Below are 17,156 nucleotides of genomic sequence, written 5' to 3' on the forward strand. Positions count from 1 at the left end.
TTAGCAAAAAAATTCCCCAGAATTAGAACCACTAAAAAATACTAGGAAAGTGCTGAAAGTGCCAATTAATAGTAAAATAATCCAAGCTTTGTCAGCAAAAATACAAGAGTGTCTAGATTGGCCAATGTTGTGCACTGCTTAATTTAGTGAGTACAAGGAACTGTGGAAGCTTCTATTACCCCTTAATTATTATTTTTGAAAGTATAAAAAAGGAAATTTAAGTGTGCACAATATATTTCTTGTTGGCTTTACGCACAGGCTAAGAATATGCCCGCCGATAAATCTTGTCATATTGATAATAATCCATTTAGGTAAAGTCACAAACTGCTAAATATGCCTTTTTCTTAATGTTAACTTCACCTCTGCGCCGTCGCCGTCTCATTCTTTATGTGCTTTTTGCATATCAATTATGTACTTAATTGAGATTTTTACCTATATTTCCCCATATTTAGCCGGCTGAATCTGATTTTACCCTCTGATAAAAGTAAATTCCTAATTAATAGTAATATTTGATTCCACTGACCTTGGGATTCACTCTTCAATGTCAGTTATGGATATTGAGATGATTAACAACTTATGTTAGCTATATGGAGTATTTGTTAGGGCAAAGACAAGGATCATACTTTTTGAATTTAACTTTAAAAGAATTATTAAACTATAACCGTTCATAGGAGTGAGATCAATAACCTCAAAATTTTGACAGATTACCTATGTTTGAATATTGTAAAAATTCTATTGTAGTATAATTTTTTAACTCCCTCCTCGGCTTCGAATTGGTTTGCAGCCAATCACAATCTTGTACCCTTAATTTATAGTATGTGAATCTTATAAAGTTTCGATTTTGCTAAAGTCACTCCACTATATATTTGTTCGCAACTAGCTTTGGTTGTTGAACCTTATTATTTTCAGTTATTCTGTCCAAGAGAATCAAAAACTAGTTTTCTTCTTATCTTGGTAACCTTGAAATGCCCCAATAAGTTGGAATAGTTTTCATGAAATACTCTAGCCGAATTGAAGTGGACAACCAAAAATTCTAGTTTTTGTTTGATATCCTTGTAAATTTAAAGTAACGTCAATACGTCATGAACCCAAGAGTTCATAGACTAGAAAATTAATTAAAGATGAACTTTTTCTCTCTCCTGAATTAGAAAAAAGTGATGTTTTCCCCACGGCTTTAATTTGGTTCAGTAATAAGTTCGTAGTGCCTTCAGAAATTTTAACAAGAGAATTTCAGAAAAAATACAACAGCATTACACTTGGGGTTTGAACTTGTATTTCTCTTATCTAAAGGGTATTTAAAATATTATATATGTATACAAATATTTGTTTGTACGCTATTACCGCAGTATAATTTTTCGACAAAGTTCATTGCATATGGTTCCGTCGCTAGTAGCGCCAGATGTGTAAATTAGACGGACGTCACGAATTCGAAAGTTACCACTGACACGAAAATTTATTAGGTTCAAATCTATTATTCATACTTGATGAATTATTTGACACATGAGTATGAACCAAAGTTATTAGGTTCGAATTAACTCATAACTTGTACACTAAATCTGCCACTGACGGGGCGGGCCAACACTCCCCCGAGTTTCGAACCTATGAGCCAACTAGAGTTAAGTCAGCTAACTCACCTGAGAATTTCTTGCATGTTTAAGGTTTGCGTTCATGGATGGAGCTAGGGTGGCAGAATGGGTTCATCCGAACCCCTTTCACTGCAAAATTACATTATATATATAGGTTCAGAAATATTTTTATGTATATGTAGCAGAGGTTAAATTCCCTTGGCTTCTCCGGGTGTTCACTTCTTTATATTTTGAATTCTCTTTGTGAAAATTCTGACTTCGCCGTTGTTTGCGTCATGATCTTTTGATGAGAATGTATAGTTAATAATTAGGCTAGAAGATGGCTAAGAACCAGATATAAAAGTCCAAGGACACGGGAGGTCATCTAATCCTCAGATTTCACATTGATTGCTCTATGTTTTAATTTTTATTTCACAGGCAAACTCTCGCTGTCAAGCCCTCTCCGTTAGTTAAATTAGTTATACTCCTATTAGAATCAATAGCATTCGGACAAAATTTATCGAAATTATCAATCCTCATAAGCAACAACCATATTGCAACTATATAAACCCCTCTTTCCCTGTTGAGTGGTTCTTTCAAGCAGCTTTGTTCAATAAATCTCTTCGTTTTCATTAACGAGAGAACAAAGCTCCTACACATTATTGTAATTAAGAAAAAAAAATGACTTATGATATGGTCACTGGTTTCCTATCCCTTGAGCCTTGCAACAATGATCAAATTGGTTATGACCCTTTGGAAAATGGCCTTTATCTTAGTCACAAAGAATTGGCTTATTCTCTTAATCCTTACACAGCCGGTTTTAAGAGAAATGCTGCTAGCATGTTTTCCAGTTTGTCCAATGAAAGTGGGGATTTCAAAAGGCTAAGGAGGACGCCGAGTCTTGGCGAATCGCTTGGGAGCAATAGCAACAGCTTTTATAGTGATAGCAGCAGTAGCAGCAGCGGCGGTGGTGGCAGTATTCCAAGAACTGATAGCACTAATAGTGTGAATAGCTTGCAGTTGGCACCAAGGCTTCATTTTCGCGATCATGTTTGGGCGTTAAATCAAAGGTATCTTGCTGCTGAGGCTATTGAAGAGGCAGCAGCTGATATAATTAGTCAAGAAGAAGAAAATGGGGAAGGCATGAAACTTGTCCAACTTCTAATTACTTGTGCTGAAGCTGTGGCTTGTAGGGATAAGTCACGTGCCTCGGTCTTATTATCCGAGCTACGTGCTAGTGCCTTAGTATTTGGGACTTCTTTCCAGCGTGTAGCATCCTGTTTCGTGCAGGGACTCGCTGATCGGTTGGCTCTGGTGCAGCCACTTGGCACGGTTGGTTATGTTGCTACCCCTGCTATGAATAAAACCGACATGGTCTTGGAGAAAAAAGAAGAAGCTTTAAGGCTGTTATATGAGATATGTCCACATATTCAATTTGGTCATTTTGTGGCCAATTGTTCAATATTGGAAGCCTTTGAGGGAGAGAGTTTCATTCATGTGGTTGATTTGGGGATGAGCCTTGGCTTGCCTCATGGTCACCAATGGCGTCGTCTTATTCAGAGTCTTGCTAATCGTCCTGGTCAACCCCCACGTCGCCTTAGGATCACTGCTGTTGGACAAAATATTGAGAAAGTCCAAATCATTGGAGATGAGCTTGAGGCATATGCAAGAAGCCTTGGTATTAATTTGGAGTTTTCAGCTGTGGAGAGCAATTTGGAAAACCTTAAGCCAAAGGACATCAAAGTATATGATGGCGAAGTCCTCGTGGTTAACAGCATTCTTCAGCTCCATTGCGTGGTGAAGGAAAGTCGCGGTGCTCTCAACTCTGTTCTGCAGGTAGTTCATGAACTATCTCCCAAGATTCTAGTCCTTGTGGAGCAAGACTCGAGCCACAACGGACCCTTTTTTCTTGGGAGATTCATGGAAGCGTTGCATTATTACTCTGCTATTTTCGACTCCCTTGATGTCATGCTGCCAAAGTATGACACTAAGCGCGCGAAGATAGAGCAATTTTACTTTGCGGAGGAGATTAAGAACATTGTGAGTTGCGAGGGACCAGCACGAGTGGAAAGACACGAGAGGGTGGACCAATGGCGTAGGAGGATGAGCCGAGCAGGTTTTCAGGCAGCGCCGATTAAGATGGTGTCACAAGCAAAGCAGTGGCTGGCCAAAGTGAATGCATATGAAGGATTTACTATCACAGAAGAGAAGGGTTGCTTGGTTCTTGGCTGGAAATCAAAGCCTATTGTAGCTGCCTCTTGCTGGAAATGCTGATCAACTCTTTGCCTTACCACAATTTCCATTTAATTCCTAATAAATGAGTGAATGATCTGAGTGTGTGCCTCGTTTGAGTTTTTTAGGACTCTTGAGTTTGGAGTTTAACAATAAGAACATCTGATAAGTTGAATGTCATCTTTTCAGATGGAGAGTGATAAAATAAAGTTATAGTTGTTCCTGTATAGCTTGACATTCCTTTCATTTTTTGAGTTCTCCAAACACTAAGTTAGTGTCCTCATTACTAACCCTTTGACACTCCCCCTATCAAGAAGACAATATCGAGTTCTCTCAAAAAAATGTACTATATGTGTTATTATTAGCACTTTACCGAATAGTAGAAATTTGTTGTACTTAAAGAAAAGACATCAGCTTGTTCCTATGCATAAAGCATATAAATATTATGACGATCTAATGTCAAAGGAAACTCTTACGTCACATTTTTCAAAGAAATATCCTATTGACAATTTATGATAATTCTAACCACTAGGAATTATCCAGTGAGTCAGTTCAATGATCATATCTCTATATGTATCGTCTATCTATGTGATTTAATTAATGAGATCAACTAATCTTTATCTCATAAAAACGATCACATAAATATTGATCTAACCGGATTACTAATGTCCAAATTAATAATCCTACGATCAAGAACAAATTTCGATTAAATTATAAGAAACTTTACTCTCATTATCATGATCTCCATCACGATGACAAGTCTCAAAATTTAATCAAGGACCTTATCAAATTAATCAAGCAATTAATAATAATGATAAAAAAAATATCAAATGCCATATATATTTTATATGAAATAACGTTCACAAAAATATGTTCAAATCATCAAATATGAGATTGGATCTAAGACATATTTATTATATCCCTAACACTTTTTATATTATTGAGATGATTTGAGATTCGGTCCGAACCTAGTCCAAGTAAACTCTTCTCTATTTGTTTCAACATACCAGGTGACATGGAAATTGTGGCAATTCCTACATGAGTAAATGATCATCTGCTACAACGTTGTCATGTTAGTGTGTGCCTAGTTTGAGTTTTTTAGGACTCTATTATACTATTCGTCGAACATTAAGAGTGGAATTGGGATAAAAACTAGTTTTCTAAAACACATACATAAAACTGTGAGCTTTACATTTCAAACAGTTCATCGTTTTCCTTTTCTTTTCTTCTCTTTTTCAAATTGTTTTTCTAATTGGTGAAGTAGTTCTTCGTTTAAGAATATATACAGTGCCTAATGATGTATTATGTTAATTAATTTCAGGTGATTAAGCTGTCAAAGAGGAGGAAGAGGAGTAAAAATAAAGTTTTAATGTTTTATTCCTAATCATGTATTAGTAGATGATTTGCTATTAATTATCCTTTATGTTGAAAGTCTCTAGGTTATGTTTTTGGTCTTCCTTGTGTTTCAGCGATAACTAGGCATATCTGTCAAAATCTTAGTAGTAATAATAAGAATATTATAATACATAAAATCTCTCATCTAATAGTATCCTTTATAACAAAGAACTCCTACTGGTTTCGAGGTTCTATATGCAAATTTAAGTGGCAGATTTAAGATGTTGTGCAGATGTTTATGCCCTTTTTATATAATGCAATTACTGGCAAAAGACCCCAAAAACAAATAGAGAGAATTTTAAAAAAAACAAATATGTGGTGTGAACGCGTGTGAAGTGTGGGGCGGGTGGATCCGAGTTTAAATTCTATGCGGGTCGGGTTAAAATTGTGCAGAACCCGCCCACGCTCGCACTGTCTGCCTTTACTATGACTCTATACAACTCTCTCTCTCTCTCCTAAAAACCTCATTCTTATCTCTGAAAAAAAGAAAAAGAAAAAAAGAAACCACACCATAAGTCCATAATCATATACATGTAGCTGAAATCCCATCAATTTCTGAGTCCACAGAATTCAGCTATTTCCCTTAGCTCAAAAGATAAAAGAAAAGAAAAAAAATGAAGAGAGACCAAACGATGCCGTATGAGCAACTGGAAGATTCATTTTCAGGTGGTTGTAGCTCCGCCGCCGGTTGTTCCGAAAAAGGAAATATGTGGGAGGAAGATGGAGGAGTTGATGATGAGCTGCTTGCTGTTTTGGGTTACAAAGTGAAGGCATCAGACATGGCTGAAGTAGCTCAGAAACTTGAACAGCTTGAGAAAGTTATGGGTAGTGTTGAACAAGATAATCTTTCATTTCTTGCTTCTGAAACTGTTCATTATAACCCTTCAGATCTCTCATCTTGGCTTGAATCTATGATCTCTGAACTCAATCCGCAAGACCCTTTTTCCAATTCCTTCACAACTCAAACAACAAATCAAGTTTATGAGGATTCCTCCTCCTTCGATTCAGATCTAACAGCTATTCCAGGTAAAGCCGTTTTTCCCCAAATTGAATATTCAACTCATGAGCCGCAGCAGCCACAGAGCAAACGATTCAAACCCACTACAACAACTGAGTTATCGTCGTCAATTTCCACACGGCCGGCTGAGTCAACTCGGCCGGTGGTGCTTGTTGACTCGCAAGACAACGGCGTTCGGCTCGTCCACACATTAATGGCATGTGCAGAAGCAATTCAACAGGAGAAGATGAAATTAGCTGAAGCTCTGTTGAAGCAAATTGGATTCTTAGCTGTATCACAAGCTGGGGCAATGGGAAAAGTCGCGACGTATTTCGCTGAAGCTCTGGCAAGGAAAGTTTACAGATTGTACCCTTCAAACCCTAATGATCCTGCCTTTACCGACCTTCTACAGATGCACTTTTACGAGACTTGCCCTTACCTTAAATTCGCTCATTTCACTGCAAATCAAGCGATTCTTGAAGCTTTTGCTAACAAGAACAAAGTCCATGTGATTGATTTCAGTATGAAACAAGGTATGCAATGGCCTGCTCTGTTACAAGCCTTAGCGTTAAGGCCAGGTGGTGCACCGACTTTCAGATTAACTGGAATTGGTCCGCCATCCCAAGATAACACAGACCATTTGCAACAAATTGGTTGGAAATTAGCTCAATTGGCAGAATCAATCAATGTTGAATTCGAGTTTAGGGGATTTGTTGCCAACTCTTTAGCTGATCTTGATGCGTCCATGTTCGATATCCGTGAAGGCGAAACTGTTGCAGTGAATTCCATGTTCGAATTGCATCAGTTGCTAGCTAGGCCTGGAGGTATAGAGAAGGTGTTGTCATTTGTTAAGGACTTGAAACCTGAGATTTTCACTATCGTCGAGCAAGAAGCTAATCACAATGGACCGGTTTTCATGGACCGGTTCACGGAGTCATTGCATTATTACTCAACCCTTTTTGACTCGTTGGAGGGTTGCGGCGGCGGTGGTGAATTAGGGCCGGTGAGTGACCAAGATAAGTTGATGTCGGAGGTGTATCTAGGGCGGCAAATCTGCAATTTGGTGTCCTGTGAGGGTGTAGACCGAGTTGAGAGGCACGAGACATTGGCTCAGTGGAGAACCCGGTTTAACTCGGCCGGTTTCGAGCCGGTTCTTTTAGGTTCTAATGCATTTAAACAAGCAAGTATGTTACTAGCTTTGTTTGCTGGTGGTGGTGGATACAGAGTGGAAGAAAATAATGGTTGTTTGATGTTGGGTTGGCATACAAGGCCCCTAATTGCTACCTCTGCTTGGAAACTCAGTAGTTAACTCACTGAGTCGTAAGTTGGCTCGGTTCCTTTTTCTTTTTTACAAATTTTTAGCGACTTTCTTTTAATCTTCTCTTTTACTAGGTCTTGAGATCTGTTTTATTAAATATATTTTGGTTTTTGGTGGATCGAATCTTGTAATTTTCATGATGAATCTGAACTGTTCAATGTGTATTTACATATGAAAAAAAGACTCTTGAGTGTGGAGTTTAACAATTACAACATCTGATAAGTTTGAGTGACATCTTTTCAGATGGAGAGTGATGAAGTAAAGTTATACTAGTTGTTTCGTGCTTAGCTTGACATTCCTTTCATTTTTTGAATTCCTAAACACTAAGTTTAGTATTCTTATTCCTAACCCTTTGAGAGTCCTCCCATGAAGAAGACAATATCGAGTTGTCTGTCAAAAAATGTGTTATTGTACATAAAGAAATTTGTTGTACATAAAGAAAAGACAACAGCTTGTTCCTCTGCATAAAGCATATAAATTTTGATGAATTTTCCACCGATTTTTGTAGGTCCCGAAGTAGAATAAAATAATTACGATGGTAACTAGGCTCAAGCTGAGTCTAGCGGAGCTTATTCCAATATTTAGCTGAGTTTAATTGAGCTTTTAATATTATTCAATGAGCTGATTTGAAACTCAGTCCGAACCTAGTCCAAGTCGGCTCTTCTCTATTTGTTTCCGCATACTTGGCGAGTTTTCATTTAGGGAGTTTACATTTATTCATATACTTCTCTGGAGTGTTAATTAAATTACGAGTCTTTTATAATCATGTGGTATTTGAAATAGAGAAAGGGGTCTTCGTATTAGGGGTTTGTTTTTCCATTTTCAAGGTTCGATGCAGGAATCTCATCTATTTGACCACACCTCTTTGGTGTTTAAAGGTAGGCGCTCCGTTCCAGAATTTCTTTATTGTTAAGATTCAAATCCAAGACTTCTAGTTCCACCATATCCCTTGTTAACTAAGGTACTATTACAGCTTGTTTGGATTATGGGTGTTTAACGGGCGGGCTGGGACGGGCTGGACATTAAAAAAACCACCCATGACCCTGCGCATAGCGGGAGCTTAGTGCACCGGGCTGCTCTTAACAGCCGAGCACATTAACTGTTGAAATATCTCCAATACTACTTGCTTACAATTCATAAGTACCTAATGAAGTCTGAAGGAGTTGAGTCAGCTTGCTGTTTCTGTAAGGGACATGAGCATTTTTTTGTGCCAAAGCGGAAATGACATCTCCTAGGGCAGATAATGACTTATTTATATGTTGCGCCTCTTTCAGTCTATCTCCTGTCACCTCAGAGCGGTCTACTCTTTCACTTCCAGCGAGATCCACCAAATTAAGACTACTACGCATGGATGAACCACTCTTTATGTCCATCCCACGAACATGAATAGTTACAACGCTGGGCATGTATTGCAGTTAGTTTATTGATGTATACTATAGAAAAGCACTCATGATAAAATAAAAAAAGAGAAAGATATGCACTTTAAACTACAAAGTATAGAGATGAACTCTTAAAAGTTGTTATAGATAACCTGTGTGATCGACTGCACCTTTTGCTCGATTTCTTAATCCAATATCCATCAAATCTAAGACATCAGAGGTCCTGTTTACTGGCTGCATGCTCGCTTCAGGAACAGCTAAACCGTTGGGTTGGGAGGCGGATAATATCCCAAGTGTGTGCAAATCAAGGAAAACAGTTAATGAAAATCATGTTATATGCAAGTCGGAGATGGTCTTCTGGTAATTAATTGTAAATGTAAGACAAAGCAGTATCAGCAAAGAGGAAGGAAGGATATTTCTTTTGTGAACTATCACTTGAGAGTAAGTCACGAACTTGTTCGTTATATATTTCTATCATTTGAACTGTAATTTCATATGTGAAGGTGCTCCCTCTCATTTGAGAAATTGTGAAAAGATCATTTAAAGCGCGATAATTGACACCCAAATTCTCCTCAGTCGCTCTGTCTGCGCCAGTCTGGAGGTCAATTTAATTTGACATCAGGAAAGTAAAACAAATATAGTATAAACATATCTAACAGAATTATATACAGAAGTTCTTACCATGGTGTATGTTTTTCCTGATCCAGTCTGACCATAGGCAAATATACATACATTATATCCATCAAGCACGGACTGTATCAAGGGCTGAATATCTGTATAGACCTCAGCTGTAAACGAATTGGAAAGGTGAAATTCATTTTAGAGTTCATTATGCAGAACGCGTAGATAAAAGAATTAATTAAGATCAACAATCAAATGGAGGAATCTGAAAACCTTGTGTTGCAGCTGGACTGTAAACCTTATTAAACTTGAAAGACCTACGGCCTTCCTTTCCTTGTTTGGAAGGATTTACAACAATAAGCTCCCCATTTTCTCCAATGTATTCAACAACTGATTGTTTTTCCTTTTGTCCACGAAGGAATGGCCTAATCCGACAATATACTCTGATATTTCCTAATTGAAAAATAACCATAAGTAAATGAAAAGGACAGGTAATAAATTTCAGTCCTCAATATTATCGCACCTTTTAGCTCCTGCACCTCATTGTGCAGTTTGCGATTCTCAGCAAGGACTGCAGAGTAGTTAGCAGCTGCATGTCCTAGTGCTCTAACTTTTTCACCTGTAATCGAAATTTGATTCCATAAGGTAAATCTATTTAAGTCAATATTTAAACTTGGGCTGATATCTTACACTTGTACTGCAATCAATAAACGACGTTATTATAACACTTCAAGAAGCTGAACTGACCTAGTTGATTGAATCCCTCTGCATAGCTTTTTTACAACTTCTTGCCTTATTGACTGAGAAGAAAACCTTAGTTCCTGAACATTATCGAGGTCCAAGTTACACGTGCTACAACACTGACATTTCAGAAAAAAATTAGAAAGAAAAAATAAAGAAAAGAGATCAAGCATACACGAAGTGCGCCTAGCTGGAATTCTGTAAATATTTGGTAAATATGCTCCTTCTTGGTCCAATTCTCCGATTTTGATTGACAAAATGTCTCAAGTTCCTTTATCCTATTTCTTGATTCTGTCAAAAGGCTCGTCGCCTCTTTCAACTTCTCTTCAAGCTCTTGTTGAGATTCTGTAGCCTTTTTTTCCATTTCTAAGGTGTGATGTTCATACGATTTCTTAGCTATTTCCATTTCTTGCTTCAAAGCTGCGATTTCTTGCTTATGATCTTCCTTCTCTTTCAACTCGTACGATTTCTTAGCTATTTCCATTTCTTGCTTCAAAGCTGCGATTTCTTGCTTATGATCTTCCTTCTCTTTCAACTCGTACGATTTCTTAGCTATTTCCATTTCTTGCTTCAAAGCTGCGATTTCTTGCTTATGATCTTCCTTCTCTTTCAACTCGTACGATTTCTTAGCTATTTCCATTTCTTGCTTCAAAGCTGCGATTTCTTGCTTATGATCTTCCTTCTCTTTCAACTCGTACGATTTCTTAGCTATTTCCATTTCTTGCTTCAAAGCTGCAATTTCTTGTCTATGATCTTCCTTCTCTTTCAATTCATATGATTTCTTAAATATTTCCATTTCTTGCTTCAAAGCTGTGATTTCTTTCTTATGATTTTCCTTCTCTTTCAATTCATACGATTTCTTAACTATTTCTAGTTCTTGCTTCAAAGCATGTCCGTTTAACGTTGCGGGTTGTATTTTTTTGAATTTTTTTTGTCCGTCCGGGTTCGAGCTTAGCGGGCTGGACCGGGCTGTGCATTTTTTTTAAAGTAAATTTTGTTTTTCTTATTCAATGTTATTGATACAAGTGTTTGCAAACTTTTAAGGCTTAGAATTAAACTTTGAAGTTTAAAGTTTTAAATTTGAAAGTTGAATTTTACAATTTTAAAATTGAAATTTGAAAGTAAGTGGCTACAAAAAATTATTTAATAAGACCAATAGGCAATATGTAAGGATCAAGCTCCGAAGACTTTCATTTGATATTTTTATTGAATAATATATAATACTTCAAATTAAGTTGCAAGTTCTTTTTTGATTTTGTTATTTTTGAACTTGCAAATTAAAAGTTTACAACAATTATAAAAAAAAAAAAAAAAGAAATAGTACATCACATGTTTTGCATCATTTTTGTAAGTTCATCCATGTCAACATGAGGTTCTTGATTTCCGGCATTGGTTGAATCAGAACCATACATCATTATATCTCCAATTTCTTGGTCCTCCGCTTCATCTACCTCGTCACGCCCTTGATTTCGCCGTTCTGATCTTATCTAATCTCTGAAGCATAGATTCAACAACTGAAGTATATCCTTCTTTCCTCTTCAAATTATGTAGTAAAAGAGAAATTTCAGCAATATGAACTAAACCATTTGCAATAGTAGGATAATTTACAATATTTGAAAGAAAAAAACCGTTAAAAAACGGGCTGAACCGGGTTGTAGCCCGTTAAAAATCCGTTAACGGGCTTAGCGGGTTCCGGTGCACCGGTATCAAAAAACTGTTCGTTTGAAACCCGCTCCCCGCCCAACCCGTCTCAGCCCGCCCCCCACGCTACAGTACCGGGCTGAACCGGGTTGTAAACGGGTCAGCCCGGCCCGATTAACAGGTATAGTTTGGATGGTTGTTACATATCGTTTCATAATGTATCATATTGTATTGTTTTGATGAATACAGCGTTCGGATAGATTGTATTGTTTGTTATTGTTTATGATATCACACACCAACAATATGAATAATAAATATTTAATATTATAAAAAAGATAAGGTACAGAGTAAAATTATTATATAAAAATATAGAGTAAATGATAAAATATGACTATTTAATAATAAGGAGGCCAAATAGAGAAGAAAAGACAAGGTAACGATGCGACCGCACCAAATTAGTCGTTACATAAACTGACATTTTTTATACGATGAACTTAATAATACGATATAATAAAATTTAAGTAATAATCGAAATAAATATTATACTTACAATAACAATACGATACAATACAATAGATAACAATAAACAAGTTGTTATAGGAAGTAGTTAAATTCACAACACCATAAACTTTGGAAATAGACAATTCAAAAAACAAAATTCGTTAAATTTAAAGAAAAAACAAAATGAAAGGCACGGAGGGTAATTTAGGTGATTCAGTTGCCGGGTAGCTGAATTTATTAGCGCCGAAGAGGAAGTTGAGGCGAAAGAGAGAGAAAGAGAGATGGGGTGTCTTAGCGTTGTAGGAGCAAGTCCTTGCGTTTCTTCTTCTGCGCTATCTTCACCTACCTGCCGCTTATCCTGCGCACCCTCTTGCAAGCTTATCCTTAACCCCATCAAGAAGAATCACCATTTAGCTGCATTTCAACCTGCAGTTCATCTTTTTGCAAGTAACCAATCTCGTTCCCATGCCTCCAAAAGGAACCATACAACTCGTATATTCCTTCCCCACTTGGTTGCTTCCATGGTATGTTTATCTCTCTTCTAACCTGTATATTATTATGCATTTAGTTGAACTTTTGCTTACCCAATTGTATTGTTTAAATTTGGGGTGAATTTATTGTTTTTTCAGGAAGAAGTGGAGGAGACATATATTATGATTAAGCCTGATGGTGTTCAAAGAGGACTTGTATGCTCTTCACAATGTTCTTCTCTGTTTTAATTATGGATTGTTGAAACACTCAAAAAAAAATGCATTCTTTTTTGAAGTCTTGTTTTAAGTTTTTCTGTGATGTCATTTCTTAATTGTAATAGGTTGGGGAGATTATTTCAAGATTTGAGAAAAAGGGGTTTAAGCTAACTGGTTTGAAGCTTTTTCATTGCCCCAAAGAATTGGCAGAGGTTCGTTCTTTTCTGGAGCTGAGCTTGGATGTGAATTACATAATCTTTTAATTAACTTGACATTTCTAGTTATGCCCTAACCCCCCCCCCCCCCAACCCACCCCCTACCCCACAAAACCCCTCCCCTTTTACCTCCTTCCCACCATTTTTCAAGACTTATGTCTAAGGGCTTTGTAGGCCATTTTGCCCCTTTACAAACCTTCATTATTTACAGAATTACACTTCTGATATTGTGTAAATGTAGGAACGAATAGCGTTTGAGTCAAACCCAGAAACTACCATAACATAAAGTTTGATAATGCATCAGGATTGGAGATTAAAGGTTTAACAACATTCATGTCACATTTTCATATAGGTTGGACTAATGGGAAATAAAAAGAAGCATGAGTCTAATGGAAAGCATGTTCCGGACAAAGTGAGAAGTACAAACTTCACATACCACATGAAGCCTTTTAGAGGATAGCTAAGGAATGGTCTAATAATTAATTCCATATACCCTATTAAGATTGTATCAAATTTATTTTTTTATTATTTGCTTTCAGAAAAGCAGAGAATTGTATCCTTAGGCTTGTTTATCGATCAGAAAAGGGAATCCAATCACTATGTTAATTTTCTGAATTATTTCTCAGATCTATTTATAGTATTTCGTCCCTGTTAATTCCTGATTATATTGCTCAAAAATTTATAATTGTAACAGGAGCATTACAAGGACCTACAGTCCAAACCATTCTTCCCCAAGCTGATTGACTACATTACCTCTGGTCCTGTTGTCTGTATGGTAGAGTTCTTGCTATTTAATCCATTTTCATCATTCGCTAATTGAAACCAATGAGTTATATTCACACTATATGTTATGTTTGGCAATCTTCTGAGCTTCCTAATATCTTGGATTCTATTCTATCTCTGGCAAGGCCTGGGAGGGTGTTGGTGTTGTAGCATCTGCCCGTAAGCTAATAGGAGCAACTAATCCACTTAACGCGGAGCCCGGCACAATCAGAGGAGACCTTGCTGTTCAAACTGGAAGGTTGGGCAACATATATTAGTGTTTTGTTTATATGTTATGTTCAATGAATACACTGTCATGGTACGTGAAGTTTTCAACGTTTCCAAGTACTTACTAGATTTCTATGACAATCTGTTTTCAGAAATGTGGTGCATGGAAGTGATAGCCCTGACAATGGCAAGCGTGAAATAGGTAAAGTTCTAGCTAAATAAACGTGAATGGCTTGTAGAATCACTTAATTGGTTTCTATGATAGAGTCTTTACATGTCTAAAAGGAGTGGCTTCAGTTTTGATGTTTTCGAGATGACGTAAAATATAGAATATATTGTGGATTTGCCAGATACCGACCTCCTAATTAGCCCTAGAAATGTTTTTTGTGTACATATTTGTTTAACTACGTTTCCATGGTATCTCTCCATTGCACATATTTTATTTAACTAGAAAATGAGCTCATGTTATTGTTCAGAGATGATAAAGTCACACTCCACCTTCACTTTGTGATAATCACCTGCCAGTGTACAGAAATGCCATTGCATGCTTTTAGCCAGATTGTTTCTCTTTAAGAATGACACTTGTTTTTCTTTTACGCTTCCGTCATATAAAAAAAGAGAGATTGATTCTGGTTCACTCTTGTACTTAAAAAATACTACGAAGTATTAACTTTATAATTAAAAAAAAGTACTACGAAGTATTAAGTATTGCAATTTTGCTTTTCATATCAAACAAAACAAAAGTACTATTAAGTGTTACAATGGCTCTCTCCATTTATGTTTGACTTGGCATGTGAATATATGGAGGGAAAAGACATAGTTTTACTGATATCTGATTCTCCCGTGCGTTTCTTAAATCTCTCTCTCTCTCTCTCTCTCTCTCTCTCTCTCTCTCTCTCTCTCTCACTCTCATCTCTATTTTTACTAATGTACTTCTGTTTTCATTTTTTTTTCTTTTGTAACTTTCACCGCTGGTGACAATAAATTTATTAGGGTGAAAATCAAAGGACAGACCGAAACTGAAGTTATCTTGAGTAGATCTATATTATCACTCTTTTTATGAAAATATCCCCATTTCCTTTAATTTATCAAAAGTGCACTTGCCTGTTCATTCTTCATGTAGATGTTTTCTTGACGCTCCTTGTTCATCCACCATCTATGATCTACCTACTTAAGTAGTTAATCTCAAAGAAATTTATCCGTAGTGACCTTCTGTGCACTTGTCAACTAAGTATGCTCATTTTGAACTTTTTGTTGGTGTGTTGAAGAGAGCTTGCATGATGTGTCCTCCAATCGTTGATTGAAACCCCCTAAGTAATCGCCCATCACAGCTTTATCCATCATCTTACTCAACGCCTCCATGACTAATAGCGGATCTCCATGCCTAGAGCCCCTCGAACTACAGAAGAATCCACATGGGTTTCCATGCACAAGAATGGAGTACCTCAATATGCAGTATTTGATCCATTTTCTCCAACTCCAAAGTCCATCTTTAACGTTATGAAGTCTAGGAACCCCCAGTTCACTTGATCATAGACTTTTTTTTTTTTTTTGATGAAGTAAAGTGTTATCATTAAAAAGGCATCAAGAAGATGCATAAGGAAACAAAAGGTTACAAAGAGAGATGACTGTTAGCTCTATTAATACAAAAAAAGCTATGCTAGGATCAGAGAGCTAACAAAGTCCAAAAAATAGTCAGTGCTAGTTACAGGGGTCATGAAGTTCCAACTAAAAAGACTAACTAAACATCTAGCCTTCAGGAAGCATGTTGGAGTTGAGACACCATCAAAACATCTGTGATTTCTCTCTGTCCAGATACACCAAAAAATAGTTGTTGGAATCATTTTCCATTTCCTTCTGATGGCCTTATCAACTTTCCACAAAAACCAGCTATCATAGGCTTCGTTGACTGACTGAGGGGTGACCCAGGATAATCCAAAGATGGAATAAAAGAAATTCCATAAGTCAGCTGCTACTGGACAATGAAGGAATAGGTGGTTAATGCTCTCTACGTTATAGGCTTTCTCATGATCCGATTTTCAAATTCTCCCCTCTCCTGAAATTCCTCGCATAGTATTGTCTTAATAAGTGATATGGTACATACAGAAACCGCTGTTCTAGATTTTAAAAAAGAAAGAAAGATAGAAATGAGTATGAGCTGGAGTCTTTGGGAGGTTGATAAGGTCATCAAGAAGATCTGGCTTATGATCCCTGCAACTATTTTTTGGTGTTTATGAAACGAGAGGAATAGAAGATGCTTTGATGGCACCTCAACCCCAAACCACTTACTCAAATCTTAATGCCTGCTCAACCTTTTTTGCTGGACAAAGTTGTCCCCCTTAAATAGTACAGGACACCTGTTGGACTTTATTAGCTCGCTTGTCCTAGATTGAGACTTTGTTTTGGGGCAAACATTGTTCTCCTGTAATTTTTTGTTCATTTATCACATATGCCTCTTTTAACTTTGCATCTTCTTGATTCCTTCTTAATGATACATATTACTTCATCAAAAAAAGAAAGAAATGAGTATGCCGTGATTGTCTTCTGATCGACTGATGTATGTCTATATTCATTTGCTTCGTGCAGTGCTTTGGTTTGGAGAAGGTGAACTGTGCTCATGGACACCAGTTCAAGAACCTTGGTTGATCGAATAATGTCGCAAGGAGATATGATTTTCATCATTAGAATTGAAGGTTTCAGTTTCACTAACCTGAAAGAGATGGATGAATTCTATTTTGTAAGAATATTACTCTGCCATTGTAATAAACTTTCTATTTAAAGAGAGAAGTGTGTTTGTAATGCTACAAGAAAAGCAATTTTAACGGTTCATTAGAAGAGCTTTATTAGCTTCTCGTTCCAAGTTCAGCGCAAACTG

The 17,156-nt window shown here is 36.9% G+C and overlaps 3 protein-coding genes and 1 pseudogene across 3 annotated transcripts; 3 read left to right on the forward strand and 1 right to left on the reverse strand.

Annotated features, from left to right (window-relative positions):
• The first annotated feature begins 2,187 nt into the window (after positions 1–2,187).
• LOC104098456 (GRAS family protein RAD1-like) lies at positions 2,188–4,024 on the forward strand. The gene has a single exon (XM_009605197.3). The coding sequence runs from the start codon at positions 2,247–2,249 to the stop codon at positions 3,837–3,839; it is 1,593 nt and encodes a 530-aa protein (XP_009603492.1). The 5' UTR covers positions 2,188–2,246; the 3' UTR covers positions 3,840–4,024.
• Positions 4,025–5,618: 1,594 nt separating this feature from the next.
• LOC104098441 (DELLA protein GAI1-like) lies at positions 5,619–7,794 on the forward strand. The gene has a single exon (XM_009605180.4). The coding sequence runs from the start codon at positions 5,807–5,809 to the stop codon at positions 7,496–7,498; it is 1,692 nt and encodes a 563-aa protein (XP_009603475.1). The 5' UTR covers positions 5,619–5,806; the 3' UTR covers positions 7,499–7,794.
• Positions 7,795–7,974: 180 nt separating this feature from the next.
• Positions 7,975–11,131, reverse strand: LOC104103025 (kinesin-like protein KIN-14P; annotated as a pseudogene).
• A 1,456-nt stretch (positions 11,132–12,587) lies between these two features.
• LOC104097525 (nucleoside diphosphate kinase 2, chloroplastic) lies at positions 12,588–17,127 on the forward strand. Its single transcript, XM_070197404.1, has 7 exons — positions 12,588–12,914; positions 13,020–13,076; positions 13,202–13,288; positions 13,986–14,066; positions 14,200–14,312; positions 14,434–14,483; positions 16,868–17,127. Exons 1-7 carry the CDS (start codon positions 12,672–12,674, stop codon positions 16,933–16,935), a joined length of 699 nt encoding a protein of 232 aa, XP_070053505.1. The 5' UTR covers positions 12,588–12,671; the 3' UTR covers positions 16,936–17,127.
• Positions 17,128–17,156: the final 29 nt, after the last annotated feature.

The sequence above is a fragment of the Nicotiana tomentosiformis genome, chromosome 3, assembly GCF_000390325.3.
Source record: "Nicotiana tomentosiformis chromosome 3, ASM39032v3, whole genome shotgun sequence".
Taxonomy (NCBI): Eukaryota; Viridiplantae; Streptophyta; class Magnoliopsida; order Solanales; family Solanaceae; genus Nicotiana; species Nicotiana tomentosiformis.